The following is an 18,963-nucleotide window of genomic DNA, read 5'->3' as shown; positions in this document are numbered from 1 at the left end:
AGACGGTGAGGAGGGAGAGGGGCACGGTGAGGAGGGAGGAGGGCACGGGAGAGGAGAGAGAGGCACGGTGAGGAGGGAGAGAGGCACGGTGAGGAGGGAGAGAGGGGTACGGTGAGGAGGAGAGAGGGGGGTACGGTGGAGGAGGGGAGAGAGGGGTACGGTGAGGGAGGGAGAGAGAGGGGCACGGGAGGAGGGGAGAGAGGGGCACGGTAAGGAGGGGAGAGGGGCACGGTGAGGAGGGAGAGAGGGGTACGGTGAGGAGGGAGAGAGGGGGTACGGTGAGGAGGGAGAGAGAGGGCACGGTGAGGAGGGAGAGAGGGGCACGGTGAGGAGGGAGAGAGGGGCACGGTGAGGAGGGAGAGAGAGGGGCACGGTGAGGAGGGAGAGGGGGCACGGTGAGGAGGGAGAGAGGGCACGGTGGAGGAGGAGAGAGGGGGCACGTGAGGAGGGAGAGGGGCACGGTGAGGAGGGAGAGAGGGGTACGGTGAGGAGGAGAGAGGGGAGAGAGCGGGGAGGAGGGAGAGAGAGGGAACGTGAGGAGGGAGAGAGAGGGCACGGGAGGAGGGGAGAGGGGCACGGAGGAGGGAGAGAGAGGGGTACGGTGAGGAGGGAGAGAGAGGCACGGTGAGGAGGGAGAGAGGGGCACGGAGGAGGGAGAGAGGGGGTACGGTGAGGAGGGAGAGAGAGGGGTACGTGAGGAGGGGAGAGGGGCACGGTGGAGGAGGAGAGAGGGGCACGGTGAGGAGGGAGAGAGAGGGCACGGTGAGGAGGAGAGAGGGGCACGGAGGAGGAGGGAGGAGGAGGGGCACGGTGAGGAGGGAGAGAGAGGGCACGGTGAGGAGGGAGAGAGGGGGTACACGGGAGGAGGGAGGAGGGAGAGGGGGGCACGGAGGAGGAGGGAGAGAGGCACGGTGAGAGGAGGAGAGGGCACGGAGGAGGGAGAGAGGGGTACGGTGAGGAGGGAGAGAGGGGTACGGTGAGGAGGAGGAGAGAGGGGTACGGTGAGGAGGGAGAGAGGGGCACGGAGGAGGGAGAGAGAGGCACTGAGGAGGAGGAGAGAGGGCAGAGGAGGGAGATGGGGCAGGGAGGAGGGAGAGAGGGGGTACGGATGAGGAGGGAGAGAGAGGGGCACGGTGAGGAGGGAGAGAGGGGGTACGGTGGAGGAGGGAGAGAGGGGTACGGTGGGAGGGAGAGAGGGGTACGGTGAGGAGGAGAGAGGGGAACGGTGAGGAGGGGAGAGGAGAGGGTACGAAGGAGGGAGAGAGGGCACGATGAGGAGGGAGAGAGAGGGGTACGGTGAGGAGGGAGAGAGGCACGGAGGAGGAGGGGAGAGAGGGGCACGGTGAGGAGGGAGAGAGGGGCACGGTGAGGAGGGAGAGGGGCACGGTGAGGAGGGAGAGAGGGGCACGGTGGAGGAGGGAGAGAGGGGCACGTGAGGAGGAGGAGAGAGGGGCACGTGAGGAGGAGAGAGGGGCACGGAGGAGGGAGAGAGGGGCACGGAGGAGGGAGAGAGGGGTAGAGGGAGAGAGGAGGGACGAGAGGAGGGAGAGAGGCAACGTGAGGAGGGAGAGAGGGCACTGATGAGGAGGAGAGAGAGGGGTACGGTGAGGAGGGAGAGAGGGGAGGGAGGAGGGAGAGAGAGGGGTACGGAGGAGGGAGAGGGGCACGGAGGAGGGAGAGAGAGGGGCACGGTGAGGAGGGAGAGAGAGGGGCAGTGAAATCGGATGAGGAGGGAGAGAGAGGGGCACGGTGAGGAGGGAGAGAGGGGTACGGAGGAGGGAGAGGGGGACGGAGAGGAGGGAGAGAGGGGACGGAGGAGGGAGAGAGGGGTGATGAGGAGGAGAGAGAGGCACGGTGAGGAGGGAGAGAGAGGGGTACGGAGAGGAGGAGAGAGAGGGTACGGTGAGGAGGGAGAGGAGGGAGAGAGGGGCACGATGGTGAGGAGGGAGAGAGAGGGGCACGGTGAGGAGGGAGAGAGGGGGTACGGTGAGGAGGGAGAGAGGGAGAGAGGGCACGGTGAGGAGGGAGAGGAGAGGGGTACGGTGAGGAGGGAGAGAGGGAGAGAGGGCACGTGAGGAGGGAGAGAGGAGATGAGGGGAGGAGGAGGGAGGAGGAGAGAGAGGGGCACGTGAGGAGGGAGAGGGGGCACTGAGGAGGGAGAGAGAGGGGTACGGACGGAGGAGGAGAGAGGGCACGTGAGGAGGGAGAGAGGGGCACGGTGAGGAGGAGAGAGAGAGAGGCACGGTGGAGGAGAGAGAGAGGGCATGAGGGAGGAGGGAGAGAGGGGCACGAGAAGGAGGAGGGAGAGAGAGGGCAATGGTGAGGAGGAGAGAGAGAGGGCACGGAGGAGAGGGAGAGAGGGAGTACGGTGAGGAGGAGAGAGAGGGCACGGATGAGGAGGGAGAGAGGGGCACGGAGGAGGAGAGAGGGGCACGGTGAGGAGGGAGAGAGAGGGGTACGGTGAGGAGAGAGAAAGGCACGGTGAGGGAGGAGAGAGAGGGGCACGGTGAGGAGGGAGAGAGGGGCACGGTGAGGAGGAGAGAGAGGGGCACGGAGGAGGAGAGAGGGGCACGGTGAGGAGGGAGAGAGGCACGGAGGAGGGAGGGAGAGAGGGGGCAATCTGAGGAGGGAGAGAGGGGGTACGGTGAGGAGGGAGAGAGAGGGCACGGTGAGGAGGAGAGAGAAAGGCACGGTGAGGAGGAGAGAGAGGGGCACGGTGAGAGGAGAGAGAGGGGTACGGAGGAGGGAGAGAGGGGAGGAGGCACCCAGAGGAGGGAGAGAGGGCACGGTGAGGAGGGAGAGAGGGCACGAGTGAGGAGGAGGAGAGAGGGGGCACGGTGAGGAGGGAGAGAGGGGTACGGTGAGGAGGGAGAGAGGGGGTACGTGAGGAGGGAGAGAGAGGGGTACGGTGAGGAGGGAGAGAGGGCACGGTGAGGAGGAGAGAGGGGCACGGAGAGGAGGGAGAGAGGGGGCAGGGTGAGGAGGAGAGAGGGGCACGGAGAGGAGGGAGAGAGGGGGTACGACGAGGAGGAGAGAGGGCACGGTGGAGGAGGGAGAGAGGGGCACGGTGAGGAGGAGAGAGGGGCACAGAGGAGGAGAGAGGGCACGGTGAGGAGGAGAGAGGGGCACGTGAGGAGGGAGAGAGAGGGGCACGGGAGGGAGGGAGGAGAGGGGCACGGTGAGAGGGGAGAGGGCACGGTGAGGAGGAGAGAGGGAGGGGTGAAGGAGAGGAGGAGGGAGAGGGCACGGTGAGGAGGGAGAGAGAGGCAGAGAGGAGGGAGAGAGAGGGGCACGGAGGAGGGAGAGAGAGGGGCACGGGTGAGGAGGAGAGGGGTGACGGGAGGAGGGAAGAGAGGGGGTGAGGAGGAGAGAGAGGGGCACGGTGAGGAGGGAGAGAGGGAATCTGGAGGAGGGAGAGAGGGGTACGGTGAGGAGGGGAGAGGGGGCACGATGAGGAGGAGGAGGGGTACGGTGGAGGAGGGAGAGAGAGGGAGAGAGAGGGGGCACGATGGTGAGGAGGAGAGAGAGGGAGAGAGAGGGTACGGTGAGGGAGGCAGAGGGAGGAGAGGGGCACGGTGAGGGAGGGGAGAGAGGGGCACGATGAGGAGGAGAGAGAGGGGTACGGTGAGGGGAGAGAGGGCACGGAGGGAGGGAGAGAGGGGTTTGACGGTGAGAGGGAGAGAGGGGAAGAGACGGTGAGGAGGAGAGAGAGAGGGTACGGTGAGGAGGGAGAGAGGGGGTACGGAGGAGGAGAGAGGGCACGGTGAGGAGGGGAGAGAGAGGCACGGGGGAGGGAGAGGAGGAGAGAGAGGGGGCACGGTGAGGAGGGAGAGAGAGGGTACGTGAGGAGGGAGAGAGGGCACGGTGAGGAGGAGAGAGAGGGCACGGTGAGAGGAGGAGAGAGGGGTACGGTGAGGAGGGGCAGGAGAGGGGGCACGGTGAGGAGGGAGAGAGGGGCACGGTGAGGAGGGAGAGAGGGGGCACAGTGAGGAGGGAGAGAGAGGGCACAGTGAGGAGGGAGAGAGAGGGCACGGTGAGGAGGGAGAGGAGGTACGGTGAGGAGGGAGAGAGGGGCACGTGAGGAGGGGAGAGAGAGGTACGGTGAGGAGGGAGAGAGGGCACGGTGAGGAGGAGGAGGGGCACGGTGAGGAGGAGAGAGGGGCACGGTGAGGAGGGAGAGAGGGGTACGGTGAGGAGGGAGAGGGGGTACGGTGAGGAGGGAGAGAGGGGCACGTGAGGAGGGGAGAGGGCACGGAGGAGGGGAGAGAGGGTCGGTGAGGAGGGGGAGAGAGGGGCACGGTGAGGAGGGGAGAGGCACGGTGAGGAGGGAGAGAGGGGCACGGTGAGGAGGAGAGAGGGGCACGGTGAGGAGGGAGAGAGGCACGGTGAGGAGGGAGAGAGAGGCACGGTGAGGAGGAGAGAGGGGATGAACGGAGGAGGGAGAGAGAGGGAGGAGGAGGGAGAGAGGTACGGTGGAGGAGGAGGAGAGGGGTACGGTGAGGAGGGAGAGAGGGGGTACGTGAGGGAGGGAGAGAGGCACGGAGGAGGAGAGGAGGGAGAGGAGAGGGGTACGGTGAGGAGGGAGAGAGGGGTACGGTGAGAGGAGAGAGGGGTACGGTGAGGAGGAGAGAGAGAGGAGAAAGAGGGGTACGATGGTGAGGAGGAGAGAGGGAGAGGAGAGGGCACGGTGAGGAGGGAGAGAGGAGGAGAGGGGCACGGTGAGGAGGGAGAGAGGGGGTGGGGTGAGGAGGAGAGAGGGCACGGAGGAGGGAGAGAGGGGGCGGTGAGGAGGGAGAGAGGGGTACGGTGAGGGAGGGGGAGAGGGGCACGGTGAGGAGGGAGAGAGGGGCACGGAGGAGGAGAGAGAGGGGTACGGGAGGAGGGAGAGAGGGAGGTACGGTGAGGAGGGAGAGAGAGGCAACGGTGAGAGGAGAGAGAGAGGGGCACGTGAGGAGGGAGAGAGGGCGGTGAGGAGGAGAGAGGGCACGGTGAGGAGGGAGAGAGAGGGGTACGGTGAGGAGGAGAGAGAGGGTACGGTGAGGAGGAGGAGAGAGGGGTACGGTGAGGAGGGAGAGAGGGGCACGGTGAGGAGGGAGAGAGAGGGGTAAGTGAGGAGGGAGAGAGGCACGGAGGAGGGAGAGAGGGGCACGGTGAGGAGGGAGAGAGAGGGGCACGGTGGAGGAGGGAGAGAGGGGAGGTACGGTGAGGAGGGAGAGAGAGAGGTGGGGAGGGAGGGAGAGAGGCACGGTGAGGAGGGAGAGAGGGCGGTGAGGAGGAGAGAGAGGGCACGGTGAGGAGGGAGAGAGGGGTGCGGTGAGGAGGAGAGAGGGGTACGGTGAGGAGGGAGAGGGGTACGGTGGAGGAGGAGGGGGCACGGTGAGGAGGGAGAGAGAGGCACGGAGGAGGAGAGGGGCACGGAGGAGGGAGAGGGCAACGGTGAGGAGGGAGAGAGGGCACGGTGAGGAGGGAGAGAGAGGGGCACGGAGGAGGGAGAGGGGTACGGTGAGGAGGGAGAGAGAGGGCACGGTGAGGAGGGAGAGAGAGGGGCACGGTGAGGAGGGAGAGGGGTACGGAGGAGGGAGAGGGGGGTACGGTGAGGAGGGAGAGAGGGGCACGGTGAGGAGGAGAGAGGGGCACGGTGAGGAGGGAGAGGGGGCACGTGAGGAGGAGAGAGAGGGCACGGTGAGGAGGGAGAGAGGGGTACGGTGAGGAGGGAGAGAGGGGCACGGTGAGGAGGAGAGAGAGGGAGAGAGAGGGGCACGGTGAGGAGGGAGAGAGAGGGGTACGGAGGAGGGAGAGAGGGGTACGGTGAGGAGGAGGGAGAGAGGGGTACGGTGAGGAGGAGAGAGGAGAGAGAGGTACGGTGAGGAGGGGAGAGAGGGGAGAGAGGGGTACGGTGAGGAGGGAGAGAGGGAGAGGGGTAAGGAGGGAGGAGGGAGAGAGGGGTACGGTGAGAGGGAGAGAGGGGTATGATGAGGAGGGAGAGAGAGGCACGGTGAGAGGGAGAGGGCACGGTGAGGAGGGAGAGAGGGACGGTGAGGAGGAGAGAGAGGGAAAGAGAGGGGGCACGATGGTGAGGAGGGAGAGAGGGGGCACGGTGAGGAGGGAGAGAGGGCACGGTGAGGAGGAGAGGGGCACGTGAAGAGGGTGAGAGGGAGAGAGGGAACGGTGAGGAGGGAGAGAGAGGGTACGACGGTGAGGAGGGAGAGAGGGAGTACGGTGAGGAGGGGAGAAGGGGAGAGAGGGGCACGATGGTGAGGAGGGAGAGAGGGGTACGGGAGGAGGAGAGAGAGGGTACGGTGAGGAGGAGAGAGAGAGGGGCACGGTGAGGAGGAGAGAGGGAGAGAGAGGTGTACGGTGAGGAGGAGGAGAGGGAGAGAGAGGGGCACGGTGAGGAGGGAGAGAGGAGAGAAAGGGGTACGGTGAGGAGGGAGAGAGGAGAGAGAGAGGGGCACGGTGAGAATGGAGAGAGGGGGTACGACAGTGAGGAGGAGAGAGGGGTACGGTGAGGAGGAGAGAGGGGTACGGTGAGGAGGAGAGAGGAGAGAGGGCTACGGTGAGGAGGGAGAGAGGGGTACGTGAGGAGGGAGAGAGAGGGGCACGATGGTGAGGAGGGGAGAGAGGGAGAGAGAGGGCACGATGGTGAGGAGAGAGAGGGGAGAGAGGGCACGATGGTGAGGAGGGAGAGAGGGAGAGAGGGGGCACGGTGAGGAGGGAGAGAGAGGGTGCGACGGTGAGGAGGGAGAGAGGGAGAGAGGGGCACGGTGAGGAGGAGGGGAGAGGGGTACGATGGTGAGGAGGGGAGAGAGGGAGAGAGGGGCACGATGGTGAGGAGAGAGAGAAAGGAGAGAGAGGGCTACGGTGAGGAGGGAGAGAGGGGGCACGGTGAGGAGGAGAGAGAGTGCCACGACGGTGAGGAGGGAGAGAGAGGGGTACGGTGAGGAGGAGAGAGGAGAGAGAGGGGTACGATGGTGAGGAGGGAGAGAGGGAGAGAGAGGGCTACGGCGGTGAGGAGGGAGAGAGAGGGGCACGGTGAGGAGGGAGAGAGAGGGGTACGACGGTGAGGAGGGAGAGAGGGGGGCACGGTGAGGAGGAGAGAGGGGGCACGGTGAGGAGGGAGAGAGGGCACGGTGAGGAGGGAGAGAGGGAGAGAGGGCTACGGTGAGGAGGGAGAGAGAGGGGCGGTGAGGAGGGAGAGAGAGGGTACGATGGTGAGGAGGGGAGAGGGGAGAGAGAGGGGCGATGGTGAGGAGAGAGAGAGAGGGAGAGAGAGGGCACGATGGTGAGGAGGGGAGAGAGGGAGAGAGAGGGGCACGGTGAGGAGGGAGAGAGGGGGTGCGACGGTGAGGAGGGAGAGAGGGAGAGAGGGGTACGGTGAGGAGGAGGGAGAGGGGTACGATGGTGAGGAGGGAGAGGAGGGAGAGAGGGGCACGATGGTGAGGAGAGAGAAAGGGAGAGAGGGCTACGACGGTGAGGAGGAGAGAGAGGGGTACGTGAGGAGGAGAGAGAGTGCTACGACGGTGGGGAGGGAGAGAGAGGGGCACGGTGAGGAGGAGAGAGGGAGAGAGAGGGGCACGATGGTGAGGAGGGGAGAGAGGGAGAGAGAGGGCTACGACGGTGAGGAGGGAGAGAGAGGGGCACGGTGAGGAGGGAGAGAGAGGGCTACGACGGTGAGGAGGAGAGAGAGGCACGTGAGGAGGGGAGAGAGGGAGAGAGAGGGGTACGGTGAGGAGGGAGAGAGGGGTGCGACGGTGAGGAGGGAGAGAGGAGAGAGAGAGGGCACGTGAGGAGGGAGAGAGAGAGGTGATGGTGAGGAGGGAGAGAGGGAGAGAGAGGGAGTGAGGAGGGAGAGAGGGGTACGGTGAGGAGGAGAGAGAGGGGTACGATGGTGAGGAGGGGAGAGAGGAGAGAAGGGGCGGTGAGGAGGGAGAGAGGGGTACGACGGTGAGGAGAGAGAGAGAAAGAGGGCACGACGGTGAGGAGGTAGAGAGAGTACGATGGTGAGAAGGGGAGAGAGGAGAGAGAGGGCTACGACGGTGAGGAGGGAGAGAGAGGGCTACGACGGTGAGGAGGGAGAGAGAGGGGCACGGTGAGGAGGAGAGAGGGAGAGAGAGGGTACGGTGAGGAGGGAGAGAGAGGGGTACGATGGTGAGGAGGGAGAGGAGGGAGAGAGAGGGGTACGGTGAGGAGGGAGAGAGAGGGGCGATGGTGAGGAGGGAGAGAGGGAGAGAGAGGGCACGGTGAGGAGGGAGAGAGAGAGGGTACGGTGAGGAGAGAGAGGGGGCACGGTGAGGAGGGAGAGAGGGGGTACGGTGAGGAGGGAGAGAGAGGGGCACGATGGTGAGGAGGGAGAGAGGGAGAGAGAGGGGTACGGTGAGGAGGGAGAGAGAGGGGTACAACGGTGAGGAGAGAGAGAGGGGTACGACGGTGAGGAGGGAGAGAGAGGGGGTACGATGGTGAGGAGGGAGAGAGAGGGTACGGTGAGGAGGGAGAGAGAGAGGGCACGATGGTGAGGAGGGAGAGAGGGAGAGAGAGGGGCACGGTGAGGAGGAGAGAGGGGCACGACGGTGAGGAGGGAGAGAGAGGGCTACGATGGTGAGGAGGAGAGGAGAGAGAGAGGGGCACGGTGAGGAGGGAGAGAGAGGGCTACGACGGTGAGGAGGGAGAGAGGAGAGAGAGGGGTATGGTGAGGAGGGAGAGAGAGGGGCACGATGGTGAGGAGGAGAGAGGAGAGAGAGGGGCACGGTGAGGAGGGAGAGGGGAGTCAGCTACGACGTGAGGAGGGAGAGAGAGGGGTACGACGGTGAGGAGGTAGAGAGAGGGGTGCGACGGTGAGGAGGGAGATAGAGAGAGGGGTGCGACAGGGGTACGACGGTGAGGAGGGAGAGAGAGGGGTATGGTGGCGAGGAGGGAGAGAGAGGGGTACAACAGTGAGGAGGGAGAGAGAGGAGGGTGTTAAGCAGGAGACTACATTAATTAGGTAGAGGTTGGAGAGTTAGTGGATGAGGAGAGAGGGAGTCTGTGGGAGAAGAGGGAGCAGATGGAGAAACGTTTGCAGAGTAATGAGGGGTGTGTGTGTGTCCCCTCCTGTACCTCGAAGGCTCTGTCCAGCTGGTTCATCTCTCTGAGCTGGTTGCCCTTGGAGAAGTGAAGCTCTGCCCTGACAGACATGTCTATAGGGTTCTGCAGTAGGGCCTTGTCTAGAGCATCCAGAGCCTGGAGGAAGAGGAGATAATTAGTACACATAGGGATAGACTTCCATGGATATTTTACCTATAATTTAAGTAGGCAAGTCAGTTAAGAACAAATTCTTATTTTCAATGACAGCCTAGGAACGGTGGGTTAACTGTCTGTTCAGGGGCAGAACAACAGATTTGTACCTTGTCAGCTCGGGGGTTTGAACTTGCAACCTTCCGGTTGCTAGTCCACCGCTCTAACCACTAGGCTACCCTGCCAGGTTCTGCTATGCAAATATACAAATTGATGGAAAGTGGTGTTGGGGGAAAAACAATGTACTGGAAACAATCTACTGAGCTAATATCAAATTGGCTTTTTACCAAATTATCATACGACAGACCACGTATTCACCCTGCACACCCTAATTGACAAACAAACAAACCAAAACAAAGGCAAAGTCTTCTCATTCTTTGTTGATTTCAAAAAAGCCTTCGACTCAATTTGGCATGAGGGTCTGCTATACAAATGGATGGAAAGTGGTGTTGGGGGAACAATATACGACATTATAAAATACATGTACACAAAAACAAGTGTGAGGTTAAAATGGGCAAAAAACACATATTTCTTCCCACAGGGCCATGGGGTGAGACAGGGATGCAGCTTAAGCCCCACCCTCTTCAACATATATATCAACGAATTGGCGAGGGCACTAGAACAGTCTGCAGCATCCGGCCTCACCCTACTAGAGTCTGACGTCAAATGAATACTGTTTGCTGATGATCTGCTTCTGTCACCAACCAAGGAGGGTTGATCTAGAGCTTCTGCACAGATTCTGCCAGACCTGGGCCCTGACAGTAAATCTCAGTAAGTCCAAAATAATGGTGTTCTAAAAAAGGTCCAGTCACCAGGACCACAAATATAAATTCCATCTAGACACTGTTGCCCTAGAGCACACAGAAAAACTAAACATACCTTGGCCTAAACATCAGCGCCACAGGTAACTTCCACAAAACTGTGAACGATCTGAGACACAAAGCAAGAAGGGCCTTCTATGTCATCAAAAGGAACATAAATTCAACACACCAATTAGGATCTGGCTAAAAATACTTGAATCAGTTAAAGAACCCATTGCCCTTTTATGGTTGTGATGTCTGGGGTCCGCTCACCAACCAAGAATTCACAAAATGGGACAAACACCAAATTGAGACTCTGCATGCAGAATTCTGCAAAAATAGCCTCCGTGTACAACGTAAAACACCAAATAATGCATGTAGAGCAGAATTAGGCCGATACCCGCTAATTATCAGAATCCAGAAATGAGCCGCTAAATTCTACAACCACCTAAAATGAAGCGATTCCCAATCCTTCCATAACAAAGCCATCACCTACAGAGAGATGAACCTGGAGAAGAGTCCCCTAAGCAAGCTGGTCCTGGAGCTCTGTTCACAAACACAAACAGACCCCACAGAGCCCGAGGGCAGCAACATAACTAGACCCAACCAAATCATGAGACAACAAACCCGATTTTGATAAACTCCCATATCTACTGGGTGAGATACCACAGTGTGCCATCACAGCAGCAAGATTTGTGACCTGTTGCCACAAGAAAAGGGCAACCAGTGAAGAACAAACACCATTGTAAATACAACCCATGTTTATGTTTATTTATTTTCCCTTTTGTACTTTAACCATTTGCACATTGTTACAACACTGTATATATACATAATAGGACATTTGACACGTCTTTATTATTTTGGAACTTCTGTGAGTGTAATGTTTACTGTTCATTTTTATTTTTTATTTCACTGTTGTATATTATCTACTTCACTTGCTTTGGCAATGTTAACATGTGATGAAAGCTGAGAGATTGGAAGGGGAAAGAAAAGAACAAGGAAGAGGGGTGGGAATTTTATGTAATTTACTTTTGCCTCTGGGAGAGAAAAGTCTCATCCTTGAGATGACATATCATCAATTGCTTTTATTTTCCTACTTCCCTTTGACAGAGATAAAAAATAAAACAGGTATAAAACCCCCATTAAGGGGATATCGAGATAGTTAACAGATCTGGAAGCGTAGGAATATCCCTGGTGGGTTAGTATGTAGACACTGGACAGAAACACACTCAGACAATCCAAAGGGAGGATGGTGTCTTTCTAAAGCCCAGGTCTGTGGACCGCCGCCAGTCCATAGAGAAAGGCCTGAGAAATCCCTACTGATTACACTGGATTCATCTCAATCTACTAAATATGGCCCTTAGTTCATAGAACCATGGTTACGCGAGTAACCTCCGAGCTCCGATAAATGCGCTTGTGACAAACAGAGCTCTTTCTTTTTTTCTCCCTCCAAGTTTGCCTCTAACTTTTGAACGGTTGGAGTTACTAGATACGACTCTGAGGGAACACGGACGTGCCTGCTGTTTCCCTCTACGGCGGTCACAAGCTGCGCAGGACACGTTGGAACGCACACAATCCCAATTCAAAGCAATGTAGGTCTTCTTCCCAATACCTTTCTCAAGCATTTCAGTGACGACATACCATAAATCCTTTAGATTGAAATGTGGCCTCCCTGATTTAACATATCTTATCATGTTTATTGAGACAAAGGCAGTAAGGTCAAATTCAACATTTTCATCAAATAATATATATTATTTTTTGCTGTTGATGATACTACCAGGTGTCCTAAAATAGAGAATCAAATATTTTTTTTACTTTTATTTAACTAGGCAAGTCAGTTAAGAACAAATTCTTATTTTCAATGACAGCCTAGGAACAGTGGGTTAACTGCCTGTTCAGGGGCAGAACAACAGATTTGTACCTTGTCAGCTCGGGGGTTTGAACTTGCAACCTTCCGGTTACTAGACCAACACTCTAACCACTAGGCTACCCTGCCACCCCATCATATCTTGATGAACTATGTTATTACTGTCCTAAACAAATGATATGTGTTAGGCCCAGGAGGCTGATGGCACCTTAATGGGGAAGGAGGCTCGTTGTAAAGGCTGGAGTGGAATCAGTAGAACATTATCAGATACATCAAACGTGCTTGATGTCATTCCATTCCCTCCGTTCCAGCCATTATTATGAGCCGTCCTCCCCTCAGCAGCCTCCACTGCTGTGAGGGTAGTAGATATAAAAGAGAAAATGCATAGAAAAATTGGTGTTCTGAATAAAAAAGCTATTGTCAATATTTTTATACCCAAGCGGCCCCCAGAGGAAAAAGGCCTTATCTCGCCGTTCTCTGCTTCTCTAGTCAGCCCCCCGCATAACCTCGGTCTTATTTTTGGAAGAAAATACTATTTTTAGCAGCGAGACTAAATCTCAAATGGCACCCTATTCCGTATAAGTAGTGCACTACACAGGGATTGGAGTGCTATTTGGGACACAGCGATTACATCCATTCTGTTTGAGTGTCTACAGATGGGCCCCCAGAGACGGAGGGATGGAATGAAGGATGGAATGAGGGATGGCGGAGGAGGAGAATGTAATCAGATGGAGAGATGAGGTGAATGAAGTAAAGGATAGACGATCAGTGTGAACAGATGGGGATGTGATCCTGTGAGACTCGGAGGAGACAGAATCTAGATGTGATGGGTTTCCATGGTAACCACTGTTTCCGCGGTGATCACTGTCGCTGACCCCGAGGTGATATGGATTGTTCTGTTTTTCTTGACGGTCTCTTCTTATTCTTTCTCAGTCCCGTCCTTTCTTTCAAAGGCAGACACCACAGACCCAACAACACACATGCACACACACACACACACACACACACACACACACACACACACACACACACACACACACACACACACACACACACACACGCACACACACGCACCTCTGTGTAGTTGCCTCGTTTGCTGTAGATGGCAGACAGTAGGCGGTAACACTCGATGCAGCTCCCCTGCTTAGATATGATGCCCAGAGTCATCTTCTCTGCTTCTTTAGAGCGGCCTGCCATGGCTAACACTTGTGCCTGTATAGAGGGAGAGGTAGAGGTAGAGGGAGAGGTAGTGGGAGTGGGAGTGGGAGAGGGAGAGGGAGAGGGAGATGGAGAGGGAGAGGGAGGGCAATTCAGAGCCAGACATCTGTTGGTGCTGTCCTGGTATGACTGCAGCATGTGGTATGACTGCAGCATGCCTGCATGTGTGTGTGCCTGTGTGTGTGTGTTGTGCCTCACCAGAGCCAGCCAGATATCGGTGCTGTCTGGCTGAAGCGTAGCCGCTTCGCGGTACACCTGCAGAGCCTCCTCATAGCGTCCTGTGTTGTAGTACAGCGCCCCTAGTGGCGTCAGGATGTCCACCTTCCTTGTCACCTGCAGGGCCCTGGGGTCAAAGGTCAGGGAGAGGTCAATGGAAGGTCAACAAGAGGTCATGCAAGGTCCCACAGGACAGCTCCATCCATGACACTCTTCTCTGGACAATGGGCACATGGCTAGTGTTACTCTCGTTTGACTTGTGAATCTCTCCCATATTCCCAAATTGGTTGTCAACTCTTAACTCACTTTTTGTACCAAGACTCCGCCTCCTTGTTCTCATTGGAGGAGCGAAGGAGGCGGCCCAAGTTTACCATGGCGACGTAGTGCGCCGGCTTGAGACGCACAGCATGCTGGTAGTGGGCTGCCGCCAGCGCGCCTTCTCCTGATGAGAGAAGAGTGAGAGAAAGAAAGAGAAACAGAGAGAGAGAGAGAGAGGGAGAGAGAGGAACATCATGGCTCGGTCCTAGAGGACTTTGTAGAGTGGTGTGATGAAACACACTTGGTCCTCAATAACAATAAGACCAAAGATATGTGCATAGACTTCAGGAAGTGTACAACACCTACTGTACCTCTGCAACATCTATCAGAGGTCAGAATATAGAGATTGTAGAGGAATATAAATATCTCTGTGTCCTTTTGGACAATAAGCTTCAGTGGAGTAAATGTACAGACCTGATCTACAAAAAGAGCCAACAGAGGCGGTACTTTCTAAAACAGTTGGGTTATTTTAATATAGACTCTACTATACTGACTCTGTTTTACAAATCTTTCATTGAGAGTATTTTAACTTTTTGTATTGTTTGTTGGTTTGGTAATGCCACTGTCAGCCAGAGAAACATGCTGAGAAGGATTATTACCACAGCAAGCAAGGTACCTTTGAGTCAAACAGACAGGCCTGGATGAGATCTTTAAGGTCAGGGCCCTCTGCAAGGCCAGCAAAATCATGTTCCTATTGACTCTGTAAGGCCAGCAGGCTCTAGACCCAAGTCACCCCTTTACCTGGCCAGCAGGCTGATGTTCCTATTGGGCACCCTGATGTTCCTATTGGAAAAGGCAGAACTCTGAGACAATCATTGACTCTGTAAGGCCAGCAGGCTGTGATATCCTATTGACTCCGTATAGCCAGGGCTGAATGTTCCTATTGACTCTGTAAGGCCAGCAGGCAGATGTTCCTATTGACTCCGTAAGGCCAGCAGGCTGATGTTCCTATTGACTCTGTAAGGCCAGCAGGCTGATGTTCCTATTGACTCTGTAAGGCCAGCAGGCTGATGTTCCTATTGACTCCGTAAGGCCAGCAGGCTGATGTTCCCATTGACTCCGTAAGGCCAGCAGGCTGATGTTCCCATTGACTCTGTAAGGCCAGCAGGCTGATGTTCCTATTGACTCTGTAAGGCCAGCAGGCTGATGTTCCTATTGACTCCGTAAGGCCAGCAGGCTGATGTTCCTATTGACTCTGTAAGGCCAGCAGGCTGATGTTCCTATTGACTCTGTAAGGCCGGCAGGCTGATGTTCCTATTGACTCCGTAAGGCCAGCAGGCTGATGTTCCCATTGACTCTGTAAGGCCGGCAGGCTAATGTTCCTATTGACTCCGTAAGGCCAGCAGGCTGATGTTCCTATTGACTCTCTAAGGCCGGCAGGCTGATGTTCCTATTGACTCTGTAAGGCCGGCAGGCTGATGTTCCTATTGACTCTGTAAGGCCGGCAGGCTAATGTTCCTATTGACTCTGTAAGGCCAGCAGGCTGATGTTCCTATTGACTCTGTAAGGCCAGCAGGCTGATGTTCCCATTGACTCTGTAAGGCCAGCAGGCTGATGTTCCTATTGACTCTGTAAGGCCAGCAGGCTGATGTTCCTATTGACTCTGTAAGGCCAGCAGGCTGATGTTCCTATTGACTCTGTAAGGCCAGCAGGCTGATGTTCCTATTGACTCTGTAAGGCCGGCAGGCTGATGTTCCTATTGACTCTGTAAGGCCGGCAGGCTGATGTTCCCATTGACTCTGTAAGGCCGGCAGGCTGATGTTCCTATTGACTCTGTAAGGCCAGCAGGCTGATGTTCCTATTGACTCTGTAAGGCCGGCAGGCTGATGTTCCTATTGACTGAAGGCTGATGTTCCTATTGACTCTGTAAGGCCAGCAGGCTGATGTTCCTATTGACTCTGTAAGGCCGGCAGGCTGATGTTCCTATTGACTCTGTAAGGCCGGCAGGCTGATGTTCCTATTGACTCTGTAAGGCCAGCAGGCTGATGTTCCTATTGACTCTGTAAGGCCGGCAGGCTGATGTTCCTATTGACTCTGTAAGGCCGGCAGGCTAGTCTCTTCTTCTTTATTTCAGGTTTTATTTCTTATTTCTTACTATTATCATTTTTATTGGTATCTAACTGTTACGAAAGTTGTATTGTCCATCTTGTTTTGCATTTACACACCACTTTAAATGTCTACACGACACTGCAACAACATTTCCCCATGGGGACAATAAAGTCAGGAAGTAAGTAAGTAAGAGAGAGAGAGAGGTGTGAGTAAGCTAAAACTTTATTTGCAAACAGATCAACACTCTCCTCTCCTACCAGCCCGACTGAACTCACCGGTATCAACCAGAAACACTCCGTAGTTATTATGCAGGTCTGAGCTGTCTGGGCAGCTCTCTATGCCTTGCAGATAAACTTCATTGGCCTCCGCAAACCGCTTCTATAATAAAAAGAATACGATATCAATAAAATAGTTATATTGAATTATTAAGTATGAGCTGATATGTGTGAAATTGTGGCTATGCTGAGATACGGTTAGATAGAACCTGTGGTAATACAAGGTTAAGGAGTCAGCGAGTGTGTTTAATTGAACAAGCCAAAGTAATGACGCACTGACTGGAGTTCCCGGCAGCGAGAATAACGATCTACAGCGAATTTTAATTGAATTCTGAATCCATGGAAAAGGGGGAAGGGAAGGGTAGATATAGCAGAACTCACATTGCCTAACATTCTCTTACAAAAGTGTGTGTGTGTGAGTGCATGCTAAGTATGTGTGTGAGAGAATGTGTGTATTTTTGTGTTTGTATGCAACCAGTGCATAGATTGAGACATCACTGGAGTGCCGTGTGTATTACCTGCAAAGCATGTGTGTGTGCGTGTGAGTGTGTGTGTGTGTGTATGTGCGCGTGTGTGTGTGTGTGCGTGTGTGTGTGTGTGTGCGCGTGCATGTACGTGTGTATTACCTGCTCTGCATAAAGTGATGCTAGACTGGAGTAGGCGTCAGCGAAGTGTGGACCGAACCGAATGGAGTCTCTCAACAGAGCCTCCGCCTCTTCCTTCTTCCCTTGGGACCTGAAATAATATCATCATCCTCATATGGCTATGTTGTGTCCGTTTTCTGCTGACACACACACACACCCGCTGTGTATCCATACAGTAGATGACCTGGAAACGGTGTCAGGCCCAGCAGGAGTAATGGGAACCCATGTTGGGTCTGTCTCTAGGCCCGAGGCTGTATGTTCACAGGTCGTAATTGAAAATATAGACCTGATGGATCTGTAGCGCAATAATGAAGTTAATTTGTGTTTCTACATTAGAGCTAGCCAGGCTAGCGTGTGTTATAAACACTTTACACTCCCATCAATGTTGATGTTGATGGATCTGTAGCTCAATAATGGAGTTAATTTGTGTTGCCATTATTGCCGTGTTTCTCCATTAGAGCCAGCCAGGCAAGCAGGAATGCTGCTGTGTGTGTACTACAAACACCGTACACACCCATCAATGAGAAGAGAGTAGCTGGGGGCAATAATGCAGACAGTAAACAAACAGTAACAGAAATCTCCCACTGTCCCGGCTAATGCCAAGTCTGCTGCGCTGGTGTGTCTGTCCTGGTGTGTGTGTGTGTGTGTGTGTGTGTGTGTGTGTGTGTGTGTGTGTGTGTGTGTGTGTGTGTGTGTGTGTGTGTGTGTGTGTGTGTGTGTGTGTGTGTGTGTGTGTGCGTATGAAAGTGTTTTGTTGTTCTAACGAGCCCCCCGCAGCCCCTCCTCTTTGTGTCAACCCAGTGATTTCATGAGTGCTCTGTTTATCTGTGTGTTAAACAAATGTTTTTCCAATCAGCTTTCTGCCAGAGTGACAGGGATGAGTAGAGCAGAGCAGTGTCGATGATATGACAACCACGCACACACACACACACACACACACACACACACAGCCCTATTGAGCAACAAGCAGAACAGCTCGCCACTGCGTGTCTAAACTATTTCCCCTCAGCACTATGACTTGGCGAGAAAGAACATTCTGCTAATGTAAGCTATTTAACCTCAGGTAGTGCACTGTGTGTCACTCGTTATGTGAGCTGCAGGGAAAGTGTGTGTGTTTGTGCGTGTGTGTGTGTGTGTACGAATGAAATGAATGGGGTGCGAGCCTTGTGCCGAGGCCTCTGAGTGCATGCACAATGTGTGTGTGTGTGCACACATGTCGTGTGTCCATGCATGTGTGTGCATATGCATGCAGGTGTGTGTGCGTATATCCTACTTGAGCAGGTTTCCCAGGTTGAACAGGGCTCTGTTGTGCTGGGGGTTGGTGTCCAGGGCGGTCCTGTAGTAGTGCTCGGCATCCTCTGGGTGGCGTGTCAGAGTACCCAGGTTGTTCATGGCACTGGCATGGCGAGGGTACAACCTGGAGAGGTTAGAGGAGGGGGAAGGGAGGAGGAGAGCAGGAAAGTAGTTCAGGTAGAGGAGGAAAAAAAAAACAGGTATCTTCAAGTTCCAATCTGGAAGAAAACATTCTTCCTTCATCACATTTTGTGATGACCGCTAATGGTTGAAAAGGTGCCTGATCGGTCTGGTCCTTGAAATCAGTGACGGCGATAGGAAACAATTTAGCACTTTGGGGACATGTGACCCTTCTCATGTATCCTTACATGACCCCATAGCGCTACAAGAAGACGACATGACCCCCATGATACCGTCATTAGGATGAGTGGTTGTTATCCTGATAACGGTTATCGTACCCCAAATGGCTTCTGTAAATCAATCATTCTAGAGCATCTGAATAATGCATGAAACACTCTTTTAGAGCATCTGAATGAGGCATGAATGCTCTTTTAGAGCATCTGAATAAGGCATGAAACACTCTTTTAGAGCATCTGAATAAGGCATGAAACGCTCTTATAGAGCATCTGAATAAGGCATGAATGCTCTTTTAGAGCATTGAGTGCTTTAAGAAAGGATCGGGTCAAAGGTGGCATGCAATTGCAACCCATTTGTATTATTAGTGGCATAACTATGAGAGACACCCATCACAACCCCGGGGGCAAGAGGTGAAACAACGCCATGGCAACCGTGTCCATTTACATGGCAACTTAGTCTCCTTTCCATTGGCTAATCACAGTTTACCTCGCCTTTCAGTGTGACACTGCCTCAAAAGGAAGCAGTGTGAACTTAGTGGCCCGCACACTGACGTAAGCACACTATTGATCCCCACACACACACCATCACCCAATCTAATGTCTTAGCAGGGGACCAGAACACAAAACCTGAAAAACAAACTAATAAAACAACCTCGA

General features: G+C 55.2%; 1 protein-coding gene across 1 annotated transcript in view; it reads right to left on the bottom strand.

Annotated features, from left to right (window-relative positions):
* The window catches only part of LOC112216907 (protein O-mannosyl-transferase TMTC1), a 139,193-nt gene that overhangs the window by 10,373 nt on the left and 109,857 nt on the right, over nt 1-18,963 (bottom strand). Inside the window, exons 11-17 of the mRNA XM_042300235.1 lie at nt 17,931-18,074; nt 16,640-16,748; nt 16,014-16,116; nt 13,678-13,813; nt 13,354-13,498; nt 13,012-13,149; nt 9,094-9,216 (exon numbers count right to left, since the gene is read on the bottom strand). Coding sequence (XP_042156169.1) covers nt 9,094-9,216; nt 13,012-13,149; nt 13,354-13,498; nt 13,678-13,813; nt 16,014-16,116; nt 16,640-16,748; nt 17,931-18,074 — 898 coding nt within the window. The remainder of the gene's footprint in view (nt 1-9,093; nt 9,217-13,011; nt 13,150-13,353; nt 13,499-13,677; nt 13,814-16,013; nt 16,117-16,639; nt 16,749-17,930; nt 18,075-18,963) is intronic.

This window comes from Oncorhynchus tshawytscha, linkage group LG17, assembly GCF_018296145.1.
Source record: "Oncorhynchus tshawytscha isolate Ot180627B linkage group LG17, Otsh_v2.0, whole genome shotgun sequence".
Classification (NCBI taxonomy): domain Eukaryota; kingdom Metazoa; phylum Chordata; class Actinopteri; order Salmoniformes; family Salmonidae; genus Oncorhynchus; species Oncorhynchus tshawytscha.
Note: the sequence above shows the minus strand (reverse complement) of the source record. Positions and strands in the feature narration are given on the sequence as shown.